Raw genomic sequence first — 21,063 nt, forward strand, 5'->3', positions numbered from 1 at the left:
TTCACAATACATACTGTATGTTTAATTAACAAAGTATCAAAAACAAAAATGGACAGATAGCAAAGATGGAAGTACACCTCGGTAGTAGCAGTGCAGTTTTAACCTGATACAGTTTATTCGTTTAAGCTCCGATGCTCCAACAGTCTCTAGCAACACTTTTCATCCAGCAGCTACAGAGGAAATCAACCTTTCTGCTGGAAGTGCACATGACACAATATACTTTTTTTTTTTGTTTGTTTGTTTTTGATCGACAAAGTAGTTTTGCGTGGCGTCTTCCAGAAACTCGGCAATCAGTAGCTACAACTGGCATGGCGTAACGCACAGGGTACAAGCAAAGAAACAACAACACACACACCATGAACACACGCAGACGCCTGCGTCTCTTGCCGTGTCACTGTCAAATTTCTAATAAACACACAAAAAGAAAAAAATAAAACTATCATCTCTCGACTGATCGAACATAAACAAATATATTACTTTGATCCTCAGCAGGAACTAAAAAACACACACATGACAGACGTCAGGCCTCTGTTTGAAATAACCTTTTAAACCAATTCACAAAGTCAATGTTAAGATGGATTTCTCCCAAGCGAAGCAGGATAAACAGTTTGTGTTAAATTAACCAGAACTCGACTTCGTCACGATTTCCCTTTTTTGACATTTTGACATCGACCGGGGGTTTCCAATCTTTCGAAAGTTTGACGGGCTCCAGCAGGTAACGCGGCTCTTGATGGACACGTTGGGATCGAGTCGGCGTTCCCTCGGTTTCTGTTTGTGCAAGAAGCCGTTTTATTATCAGATGATTTCACACTAAAAAAACAAAAAAAAAAAAACCTGTGGATCGGCTGGCAGAGCGAGCAGAGACAGAGGAAAGCCTGGCAGTGAGTGAAACCCTGGAAGGCGACGATGATGATGAAATTTGCAAAAAAGTGCAGTTGTTTTCTTGCACAATCCTGCACAGTTTGGCTCCGGAGTCGGGCGGGGCGGAGGAGCGGCTAGCTACTGAGATCTAGTGAGCACAGCTTCCAAACCAATCAGCAATAAATACATTATGAAACAGCTTTCTTTTTTTTTTTATCCTCGATTTTTTCAAGACCTAAGTAGAAAAATGAAGCACGCTCACTTGTAACAAGCGCTATAACGTCTGCTTCTGGAATATCGTACTGTATGTTTGGCTTGGCAGAGGATTGGCCGAGGTGAGCGACATCATGTGGGACGTACAGCTGTGCATTTTTTTTTTTTTTTTTTACGAATCTTTCAGAAAAGGCCCCAGAAGTCATGTCGTCACTTGTCTCTGATTCGTTAGCATTTTCTAGACTTAAGGATAAAAAAAATCGTTTGCTTATGTGATAAAGGACTCTGTTTTTATGACATTTGGATGTTTGTATTTAGAAAAAAAACATGAAAAAAAGATTTTGGACTTTTTTTTTTTTTTTTTTTTACGTAAGACGATGAGTGTAACTCTTAAAAGACAAGTGGCCAAGTTTTCAGTGCTTACAAAAAAAGGTTTGGGAAAAGAAACGGACATGATCGCTGCTAAATGACTATTTTTCAATGATTTTAAATTTATCGGGCAAAGCCGCTCACAGAACTGCCCGTATTTAGTTTTTTGTGAGCAAAATAACGTTTTGATGATTGTGTGAAAACTCCATGGATTTTCCCTACTGGGAAAACCAAAGTGCTGGATCTGGATTCCCATATCGGGGCAAAGGTTTGACAGACGTCTGAGGCCTGCGTGGTCATTATTTAACCGTCTGCAGACGAAAATTGCACAATAATGTTTTGAACTTGAATCGACTCAGGAGGAAGTCCTCGCACTATCAGTTTCACCGAGCTCCCTGCGTGATAACAGACGAGCTGACCTCTGATCGCACTTTTTGGAGGCGTTAGCTCTATAAATCCCGACAGAAAATACCTGCAAATTGAACGTTGAGAGCCAGCGTAGGTCCTGAGTGGTTAGTATTAGCAGCAGCCTTTAGAGGTTTGCGTCATTTTAAAGGCGAGGCAGACAGGGCCGATACAGTCTGTGGACTAACAGGCGATACAGTAGTTACTGAATAAATACACTTTTCATATGCTAGTATTCATACACCGAGCCGAAAACTACGACGTCTTGTTAAAGTAAGGGAGCTGTGGCTCTTAATGACATGCGCACACATCTGCATCTACACACACACACACACACACACACATACATACACACACACAGTCTGTGGGTGAACAATTAAGTCGTGTGCCTTGATCACCTTGAAGTCATGCTTTGGTACAAAATCAGACACTTTTATATTTGAAATAATATAAATCAACAACAACAAAAAAAAAAATACAATGGATGTATTTCGTGTTAGTGCTGTAACATCCCACACCTCCACTGTTTGCAATGCAGTCTAAAACCCTAAAAATCATTTAACAGAAAAGAAAATGATGGTGTTGTCCCGGTGCTGTCTGTTGTCTGTCACTTCCTGGATTTCCTATCCAATCAGCAGCCACGTTTTTCAGGGAGTGGGCGGTGCCGAGGTCACGTTCTGGCGTGACCTCACGCGCCACTTTCTAGCAGCTTCGTGGACGGCGAATGAAACAGAGGAGTTCCCAGACGGCGGCGTTTACTTGGGTGTTTTTTTTTGTTTTTTTTTTACTGTCACTGTGAGGTGTTACCTGGCTGCTGCGCCTCGTATCGAACAGTCTGAGGATACAGCGGCGGCGGCGGCAGCGTTGGTGTCCAATATAAAGTTTATCTAGTAAGTCTTAGAAAACTGAAGAAATGCACGGCCGCTCATAGCTGACCGCAAGACGTGGGCACGTGACAGTGAACGTGGTCGAGTGTGAGGAGTCCTCCGTCCAGAGGGGGCGCTAGGGAGACGGCGGCGATGGAGGAGGAGGTGGAGGTGGTGGTGGTGGCGGCGGTGAGGTTGTGCAGCTGCAGCGTGCTCTCCTTGATGTGCTGGATGAAGAGGTTGCGCTCGTCCTCGGGCGTCTGGCCGTTCTGGGCGCGGACGATGCAGGTGGGCCGGTGCAGGTTGAGCATGTAGACCAGCTGCTGCTTCTGCTGCTTCAGGGCCTCGATCTGAGCCTTCAGCTCGGCGTTGACGCTCTCCAGCTTCTCGGACTCCTGCGGCGGGTGGAGGAGGGGGAGGAGGCAGAGGAACGGTTAGAGCCTTAGAGCCAAATCAATGCGTTAGTTAAAGAAGGAGCCAGCAGGACGGGACTCTGCTGACACCAGAGATTTTTTCTTTGAGGGTGACCTACATTTATTCTCTAAAGTCTTTCCCTAATGTTAGCCATAACCCTCTGAGGGGTTATGGCCTGCACACGGATGAGTCTTCATTATGGCGGTTATTGATTGCATAAGTTATGATTTTCAGCCTGAACCAAATCTGGGATTGCAACAGAGAAGAAGTGCCACATCCCCGTTGACCGAGATTCACAGTTTTGATCAAATGTAGTCCTGCTGTGAAGGCAGGAAAGCTTCACGTTCAGGAAGGGCAGGATCCAGACCTAAAGGTGCATTACGAAAAAATTCCTTTTAGGCTCGACTGCCTCAACACTGCAAAAACTCAAAATCTTACCAAGATTATTTGTCTTATTTCAAGTCAAAAATATCTTATTTCTAGTCAAAATATCTCATTACACTTAAAATAAGACATGATCACCTCAGAAGTAACTTGTTTTTAGACAATTTTCACTTGTTTCAATTGAAAATTCACTTGAAACAAGTGAAAATTTGCTTGTTTCATTGGCAAAATTTGCCAGTGGAAAAAGTGAAAATTCACTTGAAATAAGTGAAAATTAGCTAGAAACAAGAAATAAATTTTGCCAATGAAACAAGCAAATTTTCATTTGTTTCAAGCAAATTTTCACTTGAAACAAGAGACAACTGTCTAAAAACAAGTTACTTCTGAGGTGATCATGTCTTATTTTAAGTGTAATGAGATATTTTGACTAGTAATAAGACATTTTTGACTTGAAATAAGACAAATAATCTTGGTAAGATTTTGAGTTTTTGCAGTGAAGCATCACTGAGTTGGATTGATTATGAAAACCATGTAGACTAAACTGTCAAATTATGTTCTTACTCCATAATTTTTGTCACTTGGGTCTATTCAACTCTTTAAAAAATAAATGTGTCTTGTAAACCGCAGCAAACGAGCTGAGCACTCCGAAAATGTTTGTTAAACGATGTCACATTAAAAGACTTTCAGCTAACAAGACAGAATTTAAGCAGTTGCCTCTCGCTGATTTAAAGGTCACCGATGTGCAAAGTTGCCGACAGCAGCTTTAATTTCAAATGTTGAGCAAGGAGTTCGTTTTGGTGGCTGACAGTTATAAGACTGTTCATACAAATACAGGCGGCTTTCTCAGATAAGTTAAAGTTCAAAATCCAAAATAGCACCGAACCAGCGGAAACTGAGGCAGAATCTGACCACCGTGCGCTCGGTCATACCTTCTGCAGGCAGTCTGTCTTCTCCTTCTTCTTGTTGCGACACTTTGCGGCAGCGATCTTGTTCCTCTCTCGCCTCCTCCTCTTCCTGTCGTGCTCCTCAGGGGTCAGCTAACAAACACAGGGAGACATGAACCGTCAGCACAGACGTCTGAGTGACCCTGACGTCAACGACTGCAGAAAAACATGACGATACTGTAAAATCTTCTCTTCCTTTTTTGGGATTTTGGACTGACTCGCTCTGGGAAAGATTAGCTATTTTACAAAAAATTAACTTGGAGGAACAAAGAAACTTAAAAAAAAATCCAAGAAAAATAAGAAAAGGTGAAGATCCTGCATATGTAATTGATACTGAAGAAGAAAAATATCTGTATTCATCATCATGACTCAAAAATATACTAGTGCATGAGCTTTTAATGATGGGAAAATACCGCGATCTATATATCGATGCCGGTCTCGGTGCCGGTATCAAATTGAAATCAAAGCGTTTTTTATCGTTCATCCTTCAGGAACAGCTTCTCACCTCTCTCCTGACCCCGGAGCCCCCGCTGCCTTGCTCGGCGAGCCGGTCCGAGCTGGAGTCGGAGCTCATGTCGGCGCTGAGGCCGCTGGACAGCCGCTTGGTCTGGATGGCGAGCCGCAGCTCCTCTTTCACGATGGGCGTGAAGTTGGTGAAGTCGTCCAGGGTGAGGCTGCCCGGCGGGGACAGGCAGGGCACCAGGGCGGAGCAGCTGATGTCGGCCAGGGAGGGACCTGGGTGCTGCAGCATCATTCTGTGTACGGGACACACACACACACACACACACACACACACACAGGAGTCACTGCTGTGTTTCCATATTCCCAAACCTTCTGGGAATTTGGTGTCAGCCTGCTCAGGACAGATGCTGTAACAAATTCTGCTTTTTAACACCCTACTTCCCGTGGGAATGTTGCAGGAAACAATGCCACAGGACATGGAAAAAGATCAAAAATGACTCTATTATATTATGTAAGTCTCTCTAGGATTGTTATGTGAATGTTACAGGAATGTTATGTGATACCAAAGGAGATAAAAATACCAGAAAGTACAATCAGGTCACTATAAACTGACCTCTGAGCACCACACTGACACCCCATGGGAATATTATAGGAAAATTACAGTGATATCATAGGACATATGCGACAAAGGTCACTATAAACTTACTATTTATCACCAATGAGACACAACAGCTCCCTATGGGGAATACTTTAGGAATATTAAAGCTGATGACACCACAGGAGACGTACAGCAAGATCACTTTTGACTCACCACTGAGTACTGCACACAAACCAGAGCTCACTATGGGAGTATTATAGGACTATAATAGGGATGCCACAGCAGATTAAAATATCATAAAGCATGATAAAGTAACAATAAACCCACTACTGAGTACTACTGAATTATTTAAGTCCCTTTAGTAGTATTATAGAAGTGTTATACTACAGAAGAAAAAAAATGCCATAAGGCCACTATTGAGTTTTACTGATACAATATAAGTCCCTATATTGATATTATACCATTAAATATAGGGCCAGAATAAGAGACAAGCAGTCTATAGTAAATCATCACTGCAGCCTAAACTTACTATTGAATAGGTTTACTGGAAGTATCTATTAAAAAAGATTATAGGGCTTTTTGTGTCAGTTTACTAAGAAGGAAACTGATTTCAAACATTGCATAAACATGACACAAGAATATGGAAAAATACAAAAAAAAGCTGTGGGACGTGAGGAAAGTTTCACAATGCCGACTCTAAATGTCAACACTCGGGTGTTATGCAAGGACACAGCGGGCAGGAGGCTTCATGGTTTCGCAGATGAATTCGCCTGAGCGCGGCTTCATCTTGGCAAACACTCTTGAGTCCTGGAGAAATGCCACCGGCAATTACACGGGCTGATTTATTGGCATGGATGCGGAGGGCTGTCGTGCAGAGTTATGATTGACGGCGTGATAATATGAGCAAATTGTTTATGCAAACTTGTGACAGCGATTATTTATAATTACACAATAATACACAGGCATTAGTTAATTTTTCTAAATAAAATGATACACTGAATCTTAAGTGAACGTAAAAAAGTTTAGTTTGATGAGTTAACAGAAAGATTCACAACATTATAACACAGAGCCTTAATGGAAATTCCTATAATATTGCCTATAGTCACTTATGGTTATGTGAGTTATCTTCTAATTTTTATTATCATATATTCATTTTTCCTCTCCATAAAGCGCAAATGTGCCACTTCTCTAGAAACGTCTTCGGCTCAAGCGAAAATAAAGTTTAACATTCACACTTCAGCTTGTTTAGTAACATAAAGTCACGTTGTAGCGCAATAAAAAGGTCAATTATGACTTTATTTAATTAGGAGCATTGATTTTTTTTTTTTTTTTTTTTAATATGATAAACTATTAGAGTAATCCGTAACTTCTAAAATCATATGTGGGTGTAATCGCTTTATTTATCACACATATCAATGAATAAAACGTTCTGAGTCATGATTCATTGCCGAGGTTGTTGTTAAGTCTTTATATTTTAATTTAATCCACAGATTTGAGCGTGTCTTTTTGAAGTTTGGACGCTGACTGTCCCGGGACAAGCGAGGCAAGGGAACCTCCGGAATCCCTGCTCTCTTTCCTCTCCGCTTCCGAAAAAAAAAAACACCGCCACAACCTCCAAATCTAAGCCTCCCCCGTGGTAGAAAACAAACGCCACCTACCTGGTTGTGCTGTGAGAGGGGAGTCGGGGCAGATGGGAGTCAGGTGGCGTCCGCGCAGCTCCTTTATATCGCCGGCTTTGGAGGTTTCGTTTCCGCTCCTTCTTCCTCCGGTGCGTAAAAGTTGCGCTTGTGGCCGGTGCGTTGCATCACCCTGCTTTATAGTCCCGGTGGGCGGGGCTTTGACGCTCTCAGGCATGTTTTACTAGCAGGCGGGACGGGAGGGGCGGGGGGTGACGTCATCCTATTTATAGAAGGCTTATCCTGCGGTGATGCAATCCCGCAACTCTGAGGGACTCTGCCATAACAGGACAGGCAACCCCCCCTCCTCCTCCCAGTATCACCCTATGTCTCTCTCTCCCTCTCTCTCTCTCTTTCCTCCCTCGCTCTCTCACTCTCTTAATTCAATCCGGTGTCATTGCCAAAGCATCTAGACATAATCAAATAATCCAATAACCAAATAAAACGAATACAAATTAAAAACAAAGTTCAAACCAATAAACACCCCCATTCCCCCCTCCCCTCCCCCCCCCCCCCCCCCCCCTCTCTCTCTCTCCCTCTCTCTCTCTCTCTCTTCCCCCCACATTCCTGACATTTCACACTGATTAAGGCTGTTAAAGCTGAATGAGACAAGACAGTTATTTATTCTGGAGTTACATCTGACTGGCCGGGGTATAAATGTGAAGTTACACACAAGCACTCACACACACACACACACAAAGAGAGAGAGAGAGAGAGAAAGAGGGATAAAGGAATGGATTCCCTCTCTGTTTCATATTTCTAAGTGATTTTTTTTTTATTTATGAGAGGAGAAAAAGTTGTGGCTGACGTGTTTTTTCTTCAGCGAACACATGGATCAACTCTCAAGGTAAAGAAAAAAAAATACATTTTTCATTAATTAAGTGTTTCATTCCTAAATTAAACAAAAGCCGCTTGGAAAAAGTGACATTTACTCTCATAAAGTGAAATAGAAAAGCTTGATGTGGGTTAATATTACAGTCACGGCTCATTTGGATCCTAAAAACAGTGTGGGAGCCTGATGAAGGGATTTTAGGTGGGAAAAAAGTTTTTGTTTCTGAAGTTTTTTTCAAGGTTTTGGAATGAGTCATCCTCATCTCGTCTCTGAGCCGCTTGTGGTCGACCACTTGGCTGTATTTCTCACAGATTAGCAGATTTAATCCAGTGCCCTGTGAGACTCTGTGGCCGAACGGAGTCGTGCTCGTTTTCTCCCACGCTGAAACAGGAAGTTGGATTTTATCACGCGAGTAGGGAAAAGTGTTTTTTAAGTTGTGTGAAAAGCAGAAACGTGTTGTTTTATTAGAAGAAGAAGCAGCAGAAGCTCCACAGGTTAAATCACTAACACTAACACTAAATACTAATCAGAAAAAATCAGGATGGAAATACTAGTAATGTGTTATTACAACATAAAAATGTGGAAGTCATTTCCCTTTTCTAACCACTCTAAGTATCACATTTCAGATTTGTTTTCCTCATAATCCTGGCTCGTCTGATGAAACTTAGTTCAAAATCAAGCAAACAAAACTTCAGGACAGTCACACAGCTTCTCTTTCACAGCATAATTATTTAGAAATTAATAATCTACTGTGGTGTAAACTGGTGAGTGTGAATCTTTCGAGCTGGATATGAGACATCGGAGTGGCTATTTTAACTGTTGTGATCTAGAAACTTCTTCTCTTATCCTGTCTGTCAGTGTGTGTGTGTGTGTGTGTGTGTGTGTGTGTGTGTGTGTGCAGCCCAGTCACCGGGAGGAAAATGTTCTGCAAACCAAGGACACCGTGATGAAATGTCAAATTTTCAAGTTTCGTGACAGAGAACATTCGCTCATGTTTGGTGACCTTAACCGTGACCCTTTCCTAACGTTAACCGAGCAGTTTTGGCGTCTCGTGAAACAAACGAAGGCGGCTAACAAGCTGTCGTTAGCTGGGATTGGTGCATCACCAGTCACATGACATCGCTGCAGGCTCCAAAACATCGGCTGTCCGTCGAAATGTTGACAGGTTTTGGCTTCAGATTCGTTGACATTTCAGCACATCTGTTGGTTTGCAGAAACATAAAATGACAACATTGTATTCTGGTATTCTGGTAACTGGGTTGCAGGTGTGTGTGTGTGTGTGTGTGTTTGGATTTATCTTGCTTTGTGCTGTTTCCAAGGAAGCCTTGGCACTGCGCTGACAACACCTCCATGTTTGATTTTCCATTCCGGAAACACCTTCATCACCTGTGTGTGTGTGTGTGTGTGTGTGTGTGTGTGTGTGTGTGTGTGTGTGTGTGTGTGTGTGTGTGTGTGTGTGTGTGTGTATGTGTGCGTGCGTGTGTGTGCTGTGATACTGGTCACATAACTGGGACGTCAAGGTACATACCAGGCAGCTGTAAAAGCAGTAAAACGGTTAATAATCGACCTTATGGTATTCCCCTGCTGAGGTCCCACAGCGGGCCTCCCCCTCTCAACCCGACCCGATGCAAAGAAATGAAACGACATGAAACGACACGGCTGGAAAAATAAAAAATCGTTTTATCAGCGGGTTGTTTCAGATATACAGTGTACACTGAGAAACGGTCTCCATCTTAACAAGCCATTTAGTTTCATATTGAGTCTTAAAAACAAGGCAGAATAAGAATAAGGCAGATCAGGATCAAGGAAATGACAGGAGATAATCCCTGATTTTTTAAACTTTCTTTGAAGAAAAGCAAGATTTTTTACTCTAGATGAGCCTCTTTCTGTTTTTCTTATGGGGCTTATTTACAGTGATGGCCCTTGCTTTGAAAAACCTTTTCAGTCATGGTAATTGTTTAATCTAGGAAACAAAAAAAATCACATAAATGCAGCTTTTAAATAAATGAATCTAAATCACGCAGTGTGACATGCTGCATGAATGACATCAATCACAGCAACAAAAAAAGTTAAATGCCATCATCATCATCATCATCATCATCATCATCATCATCCTCATGTGATTATAACTAAGTTCACATGAGAAAATGACCTGTGTTTGTATGTGTGTGTGTGTGTGTGTGTGTGTGTTATGTTGAAACCGATGAGACACAATGAGTTTATGGTGTGATTTTCATTGTCACAGGCAGACGGACAGGCTAGGGGAGAAAGTAGACAGGCACACACACACACACACACACGCACACACACGCACACACACACACTGAAGAGGCAGACAGGTGCTGAAAAGGTTACGAGGTCAGTTCGAACACCCAGATTGATGCTGTGACGTCTCCGATGCTGAGCCTGTTTACTATTAATATGATATGATCAGACGCACGGGCTAAATATGACATTCTCTATTTTTACGTGAAGGGTTTCATACCAGACAGATGTATATATGTTCATCTATTTAAAAATTATCTCATTTTCAGCAGTCACCATATCAAAAAAAAAAAAAAAAAAAAAACAGCGATGAGAGACTTCGACCTGTTTTTTGTTTGTTTGTTTGTTTGTTTGTTTGTTTGTTTCCTCCATAAAGCTCGAGATGGATGATGACCTGTGTAATATTTAACACAGCGAGTTTTAATTTTCATTTCTGAGGTGAAATTGTCCGAAAGGCTCTCGCTCTTTCCAAACGGTGGAAATCCCACCTTGCAGAGGAAGATATTTGCATTTCAAAACTGCAACTGACATACAGAACCTGGAGGACTTAAAGGGAACAGAAAGGGAAAAATAAAAAATTATTTAAAAAATATTTTAAAAAAATAATAATAATAGCAATAATTAAGTAATTTTTGAACCTGTTTGGAGAGAATTTTCTTATTTTTTTCTGGGTTTTATTTATTTTTAAAATTAATTTCTCCTCATATTTTTCTTCTTAAATTTTGATTTTTTTGTTTTGTTTTGTTTTGTTTTGTAGGTCATGGTTTCTCATCTTTAATGATAAATGAGTCAGTATTACTAGAGCTATATGGAAAAAAACAAGTACCAGCAACAAGTTAACAGTAAATTTGTCTGTGAATATGAAAATAACAACTGAGTGGGGAATTTAACTTTAATATCAATTAGATTCAGCCGTGTTAAAGTGAAAGTGTTCAGTCGTGTATGAAGTCCCCTGCGTGTTGCGGTGCCTGGCGCTGGCCTGGTGAGCCGAATTCCCCTCAGGATGATAAATCCTATCACATCATATCACGTTTTATCGTATCAGTGGTGAACTTTAGTCACAGGCAAACACACGGCAGCGGCTGTGCGGCTCTAATTCGAGCTGATGGTGGACAGCAGCATCCAGCCCAGGCTTCAGATCAGATAACCTGGAGTCACACTCTCACTTTCACCCCCGACTCTGACCCAACGTCAACTTTCATTTTGCTTTCTGGATTGCAAGATGTGTGTGTGTGTGTGTGTGTGTGTGTGCGTGAACCACAAACTGTAGTACAGATATGATGAGTTAAGTTGGAGCGATGGCAGAGCTGTAGGTTTAGGTTTCACTATGAGAGAACAGAGTCGCGATATTTGTGGTTTCTCTTATTTGAAGAATCTGCTGGAGCTGAACAGAAACTGAAAAAAATCTTGTGTTGCATCAGAGTGAGACTCAAATGCACACACAAATATATGTGTGTGTCCACTTTATCAGCTCCACCTGTACAATCTAATCCAATGTAATCCAACTGTTGTGCCATAAAGTTTCCTTTCCTGCTGCCTATAATGCACAGGTTTTCTTGTTGTCACGGTAACAGAGGTGTTCATTCACTTCTGTGTTTGGCATTGAGCTCTTAGTTAGTGCTGCCGTTGGACTGGACTGCATTTTATTGAGAGCTGTTTCCACTATTCTGTCCCCCCTCATTGAATATAAATAGGGAGGACAAAAAATTAGAAACACCTCTCAGTATAATGTAGTCCAGTAGCAGACCTCTGCAAACTACAACCTCAGTAATAAACACAGAATTAAATTGACCCATTCTGCACAATGTCAACACAAACTGAACATTATTAACTTTGTTAAAAGGTAGAATTTATGTCAGAGCTGCTGTTAGACTGTGGACACTTAGTGGATATGTGTGTGTATGTATAAATAAACAGCCGTTTGTCATTTTTTATCAAGGTTTTACTTTAAGGCTGTCAAACGATACATTTTATTATTATTTTTTTTTTATTGTGTTAACCACAGGCTTGTCAGGGATTAAGCATGATTAATCACAAATTTACAATCTCATGAATTACATGCTCGCTTACTGTTTCTCTTCTCCATAGAGGCCTATAGATATCGTGTTGTATTCTGTTTGGTATTTTGTATGATGATGTCAGGATGTCTGTATGATGCTCGCTGCATTTTTTCTCAATACACACATGTGACTTTACACACACATGCTTCAACTATTTACCAGCCTCTCTGGCCTGGCGGGTTGGTCAAATGGCTGTGATTGGCTGGACGGCTGTGCACTCAGTCTAACTAGAGCAAAAGGTTTTCATGCATGGGAACTCAGTTTTGTTTCATCAAGTGTGTGTGTGTGGTGGAATTGACAGTTTCTTAGAAAGTGCAACCGTCATAACACCCACAGCTGCAACACGCCTGGTCTGTGTCTAATTGCCGACAGAGATCAGTTTCATTTCAGGCAGGCGGAGCCGACATTTAACGAGAGAGAGGGACACGGTCTGTTTTTATCAGTGCTGAAGCAATTAGTCGACTAATCGATGAGCTGATTAACAGAAAAATATGAAAAAATATATAAAATATATAAAAAATATATATATATAATAATATATAAAAAAATATGAAATCCTCATGTTAAAGTGATAGCTTGGTGTTTGTTGCTCTGTGTGAGTGTGATATATCCACCGAGTTTGGTCTGTTAACTCCTTGAGAGCCGCAGCCGAGATGGATGATGCAGGAAGATTTGAGAAAACGTCATCACTCTGAGCGCCGACTCACAGCTGAAAAACTGTCTTGAGGAATGTACAAGATCACACGCTTGTTTTGGTTTCACTTTGAGCGCTCCCTTCAGTGCCACCGCACAGCCATACCGTGGCAGCGCTACGGCAGGAAATAGGTCCGCCGTTAATCAGAATCAGAGATAATTTACTGACCCCCGAGGGGAAACTGGCAGCTTGGGAACTGAGCAGAGCGACAAAAGTGAAACCTAAACAAACGTGGGTTGACCTTTCAAACGTTTTTTTTTTTTTTTTTTTTTTTTCAGCTTTGTGTCGCCGCTCAACATTGAAAACGAAACAAGAGGCCGGATACTGTTTATTTTATCCTGATCAGTGGAGGCACATGAACACGGAGGTCGCACTCAAAGAAAAGTAGATCCTGAGTGAATGCCTTTATAAGTGATGAAGTCGTGTGAACATGTTTACATGACCTGAAAGCATCAGCTGCATGCCTAAAATGTCACAATGTAAATTTCACATTCAGCTCATGTGATATGATAATGAACACAAATATCAGCTCCAGTGATGTTTTTGTTTCCACATTTCCCACACAGGCACTTTGCTGTTGTTTTCCTGCTGTTGGTAGTACCAGGAAATAATCACATTTCCTATCTCTGTTTCTAAATGAGGCAGTAGCTTTGAGCTGCAGTGCTAATGATGCTCAATGTGGTGATGATGATGATGATGATGATGAGGGTTGATGGTGTGGGTGGGGGAGGAGGAGGAGGAGGAGGAGGAGGAGGAGGAGGCTGCCCGTCCTCCTTCCCGTTCCCTGCCGCTCGGCCGGTAAAGCCACCAGGAGGATGAAGAGCGTTATTTCCCGGAAAGGAAAGGCTGACGTAATCTGGTCCTGCTGAGAAGGAGGAGGAGGAGGAGGAGGACAGAGGAGCTTCTGTGTTCCGCTCTGCCGCCTCCACCGACCGACAAAATACAAGCAAACACAATACAAATTATTATTATTATTATTATTATTATTGTTGTTGTTGTTGTTGCTGCTTTTGTTTGTTTATGCTCTGCTGCTACTACCTACAGTAAAAAAAAATAATAATAACACATTAGAAATGTGTCATATTAAATAACACTGGATACTGAATTTAATATTGAAAATTCTAATTAATGATGATAGTGATAGTGATAATTATGATTATTTCATTATAATTCTTATTGTTCTCATGCTCATAAATAGGCTCATAATAATCGGCTAACAACAACAACAACAACAGTAATAACAATAATAATAATTTATTCCATTTCATTAAAAAAAATCTTATATTCTTATTTTATTTTTTCAATTTATTTTCATTTTATTCTATTTTATTTTATTTTAGGTCAGTATTTTATTTATTTATTTATTTTTTCATTTGATTTTGGCCACTATTTTATTATTACTTTATGATTGCTGCGTACATTTTTATTGTATTAATTAATTTTTTTGTGTGTTTATTTATTTGTTTGTCTGTATCATTTTATTTATTTATTTTTTGTTGTGTTTTCAGCTCCATCGCTCCCTTCTGTTGCACATGACGTCATCCTTTCCGGGAAGTAGCGCCTCTGATCTCCTTGGTCTCCTTCACGGGGTATCCGGGAAATCCCCTCCTCCCTCCCTCCTCTCTGCTCTCTTCTTCCTCCTCCCTCCTTCCTCCTCGCGCAGCATCACGCCGTGTGCACGGTCCCTGTGTGTGTGAGTGAGAGAGCGTGTGTGTGTGTTTTTAAGGTTTTGGGATCATTTGCACTTTCGATCTGAGTGAGTCTCGTTCCGGTAATCCTGCGTTGTTATTATGGGCGAGAAACGGAGCGGCACGTGCTGATGACAAAATGACCGCACTAATTAACCCACATCCCATAATCCCTGTCGTGTTGTCTCAGGTCACCGCCACAGGCTTTCTGTCCTCCTGGTGTTCCCGTACACACATCTCCACTGTCGTTTGTCATTAGACACACCGTATGGATGTGCTCTGTGTATGTATGTGTGTGTGTGTGTGTGTGTGTGTGTGTGTGGCAGCCACTGTAAAGCCGGTGTACATTCACAGGTGAATTACACTGTGGATAAACCAGGATCTATGCAGAGAAACACCAGGAAAATGATGATAACTCTGTTTTATCTCTAGAAATGCATTGATGACCTTAAAAGAGCCTGTTCCTGCCGTCTGATGAGACTTGACTCACAAGGAAACAGGATCCTCTAACATGTTATTTATTTGACCTGGAAAAATAAGGAGTTTGAGGAATTTGAGGGAATTTTGAAGAGCTGAACGAGACTTCATAATCTGAATGTGCTCCAGAAAATACACCTTAATCTGAGGTTCTACGTTCACCTGCGTTTAAATAAATAAATAAATAAATAATAAATACATGAATAAATAAAGGGGTTTGGATTAAGAGATGTTGAGATGCATCATATCAAATTTTCGACTTAATTTTTTAAATGTAGAATTAAGGGGCTCAAGGTAATTAAGAGAGAGTTATTCAGGGTTGTGTGTGTGTGTGTGTGTGTGTGTGTGTGTGTGTGTGTGTGTGTGTGTGTGTTGAGGGATAATGTAAGGTGAAACAGAGGGCACATTGAGGCTTTCCTTCTCTGTACACTCTCTGCATTAATGCCACCTTAAAAAGGTTTTTAAAAGGTTGAAATTATTTTATATGTATTATTTTACCCCATCTACCTGTAGTAGAACTGCATAGAATTTAAAAAAAAAAAAAAAAAAAGTTTGATACTAAAGTTTGCTGTATCACCCAACTTTTTTTTTTTTTTTTTTTTTTTTTTTAATCTCCCATTCAGATTCTAATTCATTTCTAATGGCATCACAGCGGTGACATTTACTTAAACGGGCGGGCAGGCAGGGGAGATAGCAACAACGAGCAGACCGTATCTGAAAATCAGATTAAATAATAATTTGTGTAATCATGACTCATCGTAATTGCAGGCATAATGTAAAGCGCAGAGTCATGACTGTTTGAAAAGGGACTAAGGTTACACATAAATTAGGTCAGCTCCATGAGATCTTCTTACATTAACTGAATAAAAACAGCATGATTTTTGATTTTATCCGTATATATCTCTGGGTGTAATCTTTGCATGTCGGGTGTACATATTTCCTGTTGAAACATTATTCGCCTGGACCCTGCAGGTGATTTGCTGGCTCAGATTACCTCTGCTGAGTTTAAATCAAGTCTCATCTATTGGATTTCTATTGTATCACATGGACTCTAATGCAGCACTTTTCAACCTGGGAGCTGCAAGTGAAGTTTTTTGAGGGGGTAGGGTTATTAAATCATCTATGGAAGGTGAAAAAATAGTTCATACACTTATGCAACATATGTATTAATTATGTGTTTTGATCTTAGTTATAAACTTCTTTACTTTTCCTTTAAAAAAAAAAAAAACAGTGCAGCCTCTGGGCTTCTTACAGTAACAAATACACTGCAGTGGCCTGATGAAGAGAAATAAAAAAAATAAGTATTGTTTGGTGGTTAAGTTCATTTTTGTGCTTGTCAGCCTGGAGCAGGAGCAGGAGGAGGTGTGACACTGTTTTTGTGCTAAAAATAAAAAAAAAAAAAAATTGGAGAAGTGCTGTGGCCCGGTGGAGCGGTGCGAACGTGGGCCGCGTGGAGCCGGAGGTGACCGGGACAAAAGGCGAGGCGTTGTGCTGTGACCTTCTCAAAGGTTTATGAAGGAGTCGCTTTGTCCTGACTGAGATGTGTGTCGCAGGTCACAGCAGCCCGTGAACACCGTGACTCAGAGGGTTTTTTTTTTTTTCCCACACACACACTGCACTCTTCCTGTACCGTCGGTGTGATTTTCCACTGGATTTTATTCACGGTTCAGCAAATTTTGTGCACCAAATAAGTCATTCAGTCTCAGATTCAGCGTTAAAATCTTGCCAAATCTGCCAGTGAGACAAGAGCAACAAAGAAAATCAACATGTTGCTTGAATTTTATTGAATCCAGTGTCTTTTTCTTGATCCTAACGCCTTGTTTCAACAGATTTACACAGCATATTTATTTATAAGTTGCTCCCCAAGCAGAAGTACTGTTACCTTGCTGGTATTTTACTCAAGTAGAAGTTGAAGTACTACTGAAAAATCCTACTTAACCCTATAAAGCCTGAACTATGAAAGAATTGGCAGAAAATTCCAATGTTCTGAAATTGAACCCTTTATTTAGTCCCATAACAAAATGAATGAAAAAAAAAAAAAAAAATCAAAAAATATGTTATTACAAGACCATTCTGGTGTATGATATATGATATGTACTTGAAGTGCCAATGGTATGGTCCAGGGTGAACAGGGGAAGTGTTCAAAGGTATACAACAGTATTTTGGTCAAGTATTGATTAAACTGAAAACAGAATTGAAAATGTGTATCATATATGATACAAATGGCTTTATAGGGTTAAATAAAATGGAAAAGTATCGTTTGAAAAGTACTCAAGAGTAAAAGCTACCAAGTTACTTTTCAGAAACAAGATTTGTAGGATTTCTTTACATGAAATTCTTAACCCTTAGATGCATACGTGGGGTCAAAAATGACCCCGGAGGTGTTTTTTTTGCAATATCTTAGTCATTTTAAATTTTTATCATTTAATCTTCCATGTATTCCTCAAATAGGTTGTCTTTGACATGAGGCCATTTGGATTTGTATCTAATTGTTATATTTTTTAAGTAATTGCATTTTTTATATCAATACCCCACTCTTCCATACGTGGGGTCAAAAATGACCCCAAGCATTTTCTATGGAATTTCAAGGGTTAACCCTAGGAACCTTTGATTTTTATCAACTGTGAATGTCAGGTATACATCTAATGTTGATCCACACATCTAATGCCAGCAGTCTCACCACCCTAAAGGTTATTTTTACACAGCAACATACATGTAAGTATTATCATCATTTTTATACCTCAGAATATATATATATGATGACAGGAAGGTAACCCACGCCTACCAACCTACATCACTGAAGCAATGGGAAGGTGTAGAATGACAAAAGCTGCAATCCAGACACAGAAGAGAAGCAGACAGGGCCAGCAGAAGAGAAAGAGGGTATAAGATATGTCCAAGAAACAAAGATCGCAAAACCAGCAATAGTGTTGGAAATGCAGTGACCCTGTGTGCAGCGCTCACAGCCACAAACAAGTAGTTTGTAAGAGCTGCTCACAGTGAGAAGAGAGAAGACGCGTGTGTGTGTGTGTACATATGTGTGGACGTGCATAGACAGACAGACAGACGGACACACAAACAATGAATGTTGACGTTTTGATAGCTGCATTGATAGCAATGTTTTGATCAAATGAAAGAAGGTGATATATCAGGGCTACTCAACTTAAGATGGCTCAGGGGCCACTCAACAAAATTCAGCTGTGTCCAAGGGCCGCAAGCTAAAAATGTCTGTCCTATTTTGGACATTTAAACAATAATTTTGTCAAATGAATGAAACATACAGAAAACAGCTACATTTCCATCCAAGGCCAAACCTCACTGAATAAAAGATTGTCATGCAATGATTAATGATGAAATGATCAGGTTACAACAAAATGAGGCTTTATTCCCAAAAAGATTAGATAGAATCATAATATTTTTATCATATGATAGTGGCGGGCCGCATAAAAATGACGTACGGGCTGCATGTGGCCCCTGGGCCATGGGTTGAGTAGCCCTGTGTTTATTGAACATGTAAAACATGAAATTATTCTTGTGTTGACCAAAATATAATAAAAATCATTATTTTAAAACCAAAATGAAGAAATATAGCATTCAACACATTGTTTCTAATAGGGATAATTTTTGGATGTTTACTTTTTTTGACCTATTTAAAATATGTTTTTTGATTAAATGTTTATTAAAAGTGATAAATGGACATGTCAAACATGAAATAATTCTTTTGTTGACTAAAATACAATAAAAATCATCATCTTTAACCAAAATGATAGACATTTCTGAAGTTTACAGCGTAAAACCCATTCATTTCAATTGGGGTCATTTTTGACCCCACTCATGGAAGAGTGTAGGGTTTGGTGAGCCATGCATCTAAGGGTTAAACAAGAAGAGCACAAATTTCAAATTAGGTTCTTTTAAGTGGAAATATATATATTTTTTATAAACATTAAAAAAAGTGCAGCAACTAAAGAAAGTCACATTCATATTCTTCCTGTTCTCATGTCAGTCTATGATGGTCCAGTCTGAGCTGATTATAGCGAGTCTATAAAACCGAACTCTGTGGTGGATGGGATTTAAAGTGTAACTAAGTACAGTACTTAGGTAAAAATGTACTTGATGTAAAAAATAATAAGTACACAAAAAGCTCCTCAGTTACAGTACCATGTTTAAATATAATTAGTGTCAGCCTTGTTGACTCTTGTTCCTGAAAGAAGTGAAACCGCCCTGCAAACAAGTGGGATTATCATTTTATTTAATCTTGTTTGAAAAAAGCAGGATTTTAACACTGAATATGAGACTTTTTCATGCAGTGAACAAGTCGGCGGTGCTGCTGGCAAAGCGTCGCTCTGCGTATCCGTCCAATAAAAGGGGTTTTGTGTTCTCAGATCATGAATGGAAAAAAAAAAAGCCTGACATGGAAAAATTGAATTAAAAGAAGCTGAATGGAAAAAAAAAAAAAAGGTGGACACAGAAGAGACTTTCCATTGGCGGCCTGTGGGTTTGTTGTTTCCGTTTACACTGATCTCAGATGTTGACTTGATCTTTACGGTTCATCACGGTTTTCCTGTGAACTGGAGCACATCTGTCGGTGGGATGATGGACCGACCCGCTGGACCAGTGGAACCAGTCTGAGTCATTACTGGGCCCTTCTGATTCACTTTCACCGTCTGTGGATTTAAAACCATCAGCGCCCCAACGTGTTTTCACTGTCCCTCAACTGCGCTGAGCCGTGAACAAAATACAGAGGATGAACATGTTGTACTGGGACGGGGCGGGGCGGGGCGGGACGGGGCGAGTGCAGCTCGGCCCGTCCCTGCAGCTCCTGCCGATCCCACGCTGCACTCTTACGTCTCTCACATCATCAGCATCATCGCCCTTTGCTTTGAGCTGAAAGCAGCCTGGGGAGGCGGGCTGGTCCCAGATCTCACCGTGGGCTCTGGTTCTTGTGATTTTGTAGATGCAAATAAGTTTTTTACCCTGACAGGGGTAAATGTGTTGGATCTGCTGCTTTCAGTCTGCTCGTGTTTTTTTGTTTGTTTGTTTGTTTGTTTGTTTTTGTTTTTTCTTTTGTAATGTGACTGTGTTGCTTTGGTCAGTGTGGTTCTCAAACTCAAACAATATAATTTTTCTCAGCCCAGTTCCCCCTGACCAGTGCAAAACAAGAGAAAATGGCAGAAAGAAAAAGGTCCAGTCCAGCTCCATCAGCGTCTGAAACAACAACCTGACGCTGACGATATCTTGTTGTTTCTGTTGTTGCTTCTTTTTCTCTTCTTCCTCCTAGTTTCCAACTGTATCGCTGCCACGTTTCAACCACTGATCCATTGTCTGGATTTTTTTTTTTGGTCATAGTGAACAAACATCCTCGCTCGACGACCACGGCAGCAGATTTAAACCACAAACACACACATCTGACACCTTCAGGAAACCTGAAGGGAATCAAAGTTACATTTACGTTTTTATTGAATTTAATATAGCACAGGCTAATTATTGTAAGAATTATGCATGACTGATATTTTTTACATCAACATTCAATTCTCATGCATCCCCTGCAGTACTCCAGCGCGCCCCTAGGGGTACGCATACCGCCAGTTGAGAACCACTGGCTTTGGTAATTTAAGTCAATGAAAAGATCTTTTGTTTATGGGTGAACTGTTTGGTCAGGTTTTGTTTTGTTTGCTGTAAACCTGTGGGCCTGTAAAGCCCACAGAGACTGTAAACAATAATTTTGGGCTCTGAGTAAACTTAAAGGAACACGACAACGTTCTGGGTGGAAAAATCCCCTTTTCCTGACTTCCCCAGACTGAGACACGATGTTGGATACCATTGTCATCTCTGTAGTTCAGTTCCTATGGGTAGTA

General features: G+C 40.5%; 1 protein-coding gene across 2 annotated transcripts; it reads right to left on the reverse strand.

Moving 5' to 3' along the window:
* On the reverse strand, positions 1-7,289 carry atf3 (activating transcription factor 3). 2 transcript variants are annotated; one of them, XM_030047512.1, is made up of 4 exons: positions 7,175-7,289; positions 4,962-5,211; positions 4,442-4,549; positions 1-3,109 (listed from the first exon to the last, which is right to left on the reverse strand). In XM_030047512.1, exons 2-4 carry the CDS (start codon positions 5,208-5,210, stop codon positions 2,774-2,776), a joined length of 693 nt encoding a protein of 230 aa, XP_029903372.1. In that variant the 5' UTR covers position 5,211; positions 7,175-7,289; the 3' UTR covers positions 1-2,773. The 2 variants fall into 2 exon arrangements, with proteins under 2 accessions (XP_029903372.1, XP_029903371.1); XM_030047511.1 differs by lacking the exon at positions 7,175-7,289 and having other exon boundaries at positions 4,962-5,549.
* Between the last annotated feature and the right edge of the window lie 13,774 nt (positions 7,290-21,063).

The sequence above is a fragment of the Myripristis murdjan genome, chromosome 24, assembly GCF_902150065.1.
Source record: "Myripristis murdjan chromosome 24, fMyrMur1.1, whole genome shotgun sequence".
Classification (NCBI taxonomy): domain Eukaryota; kingdom Metazoa; phylum Chordata; class Actinopteri; order Holocentriformes; family Holocentridae; genus Myripristis; species Myripristis murdjan.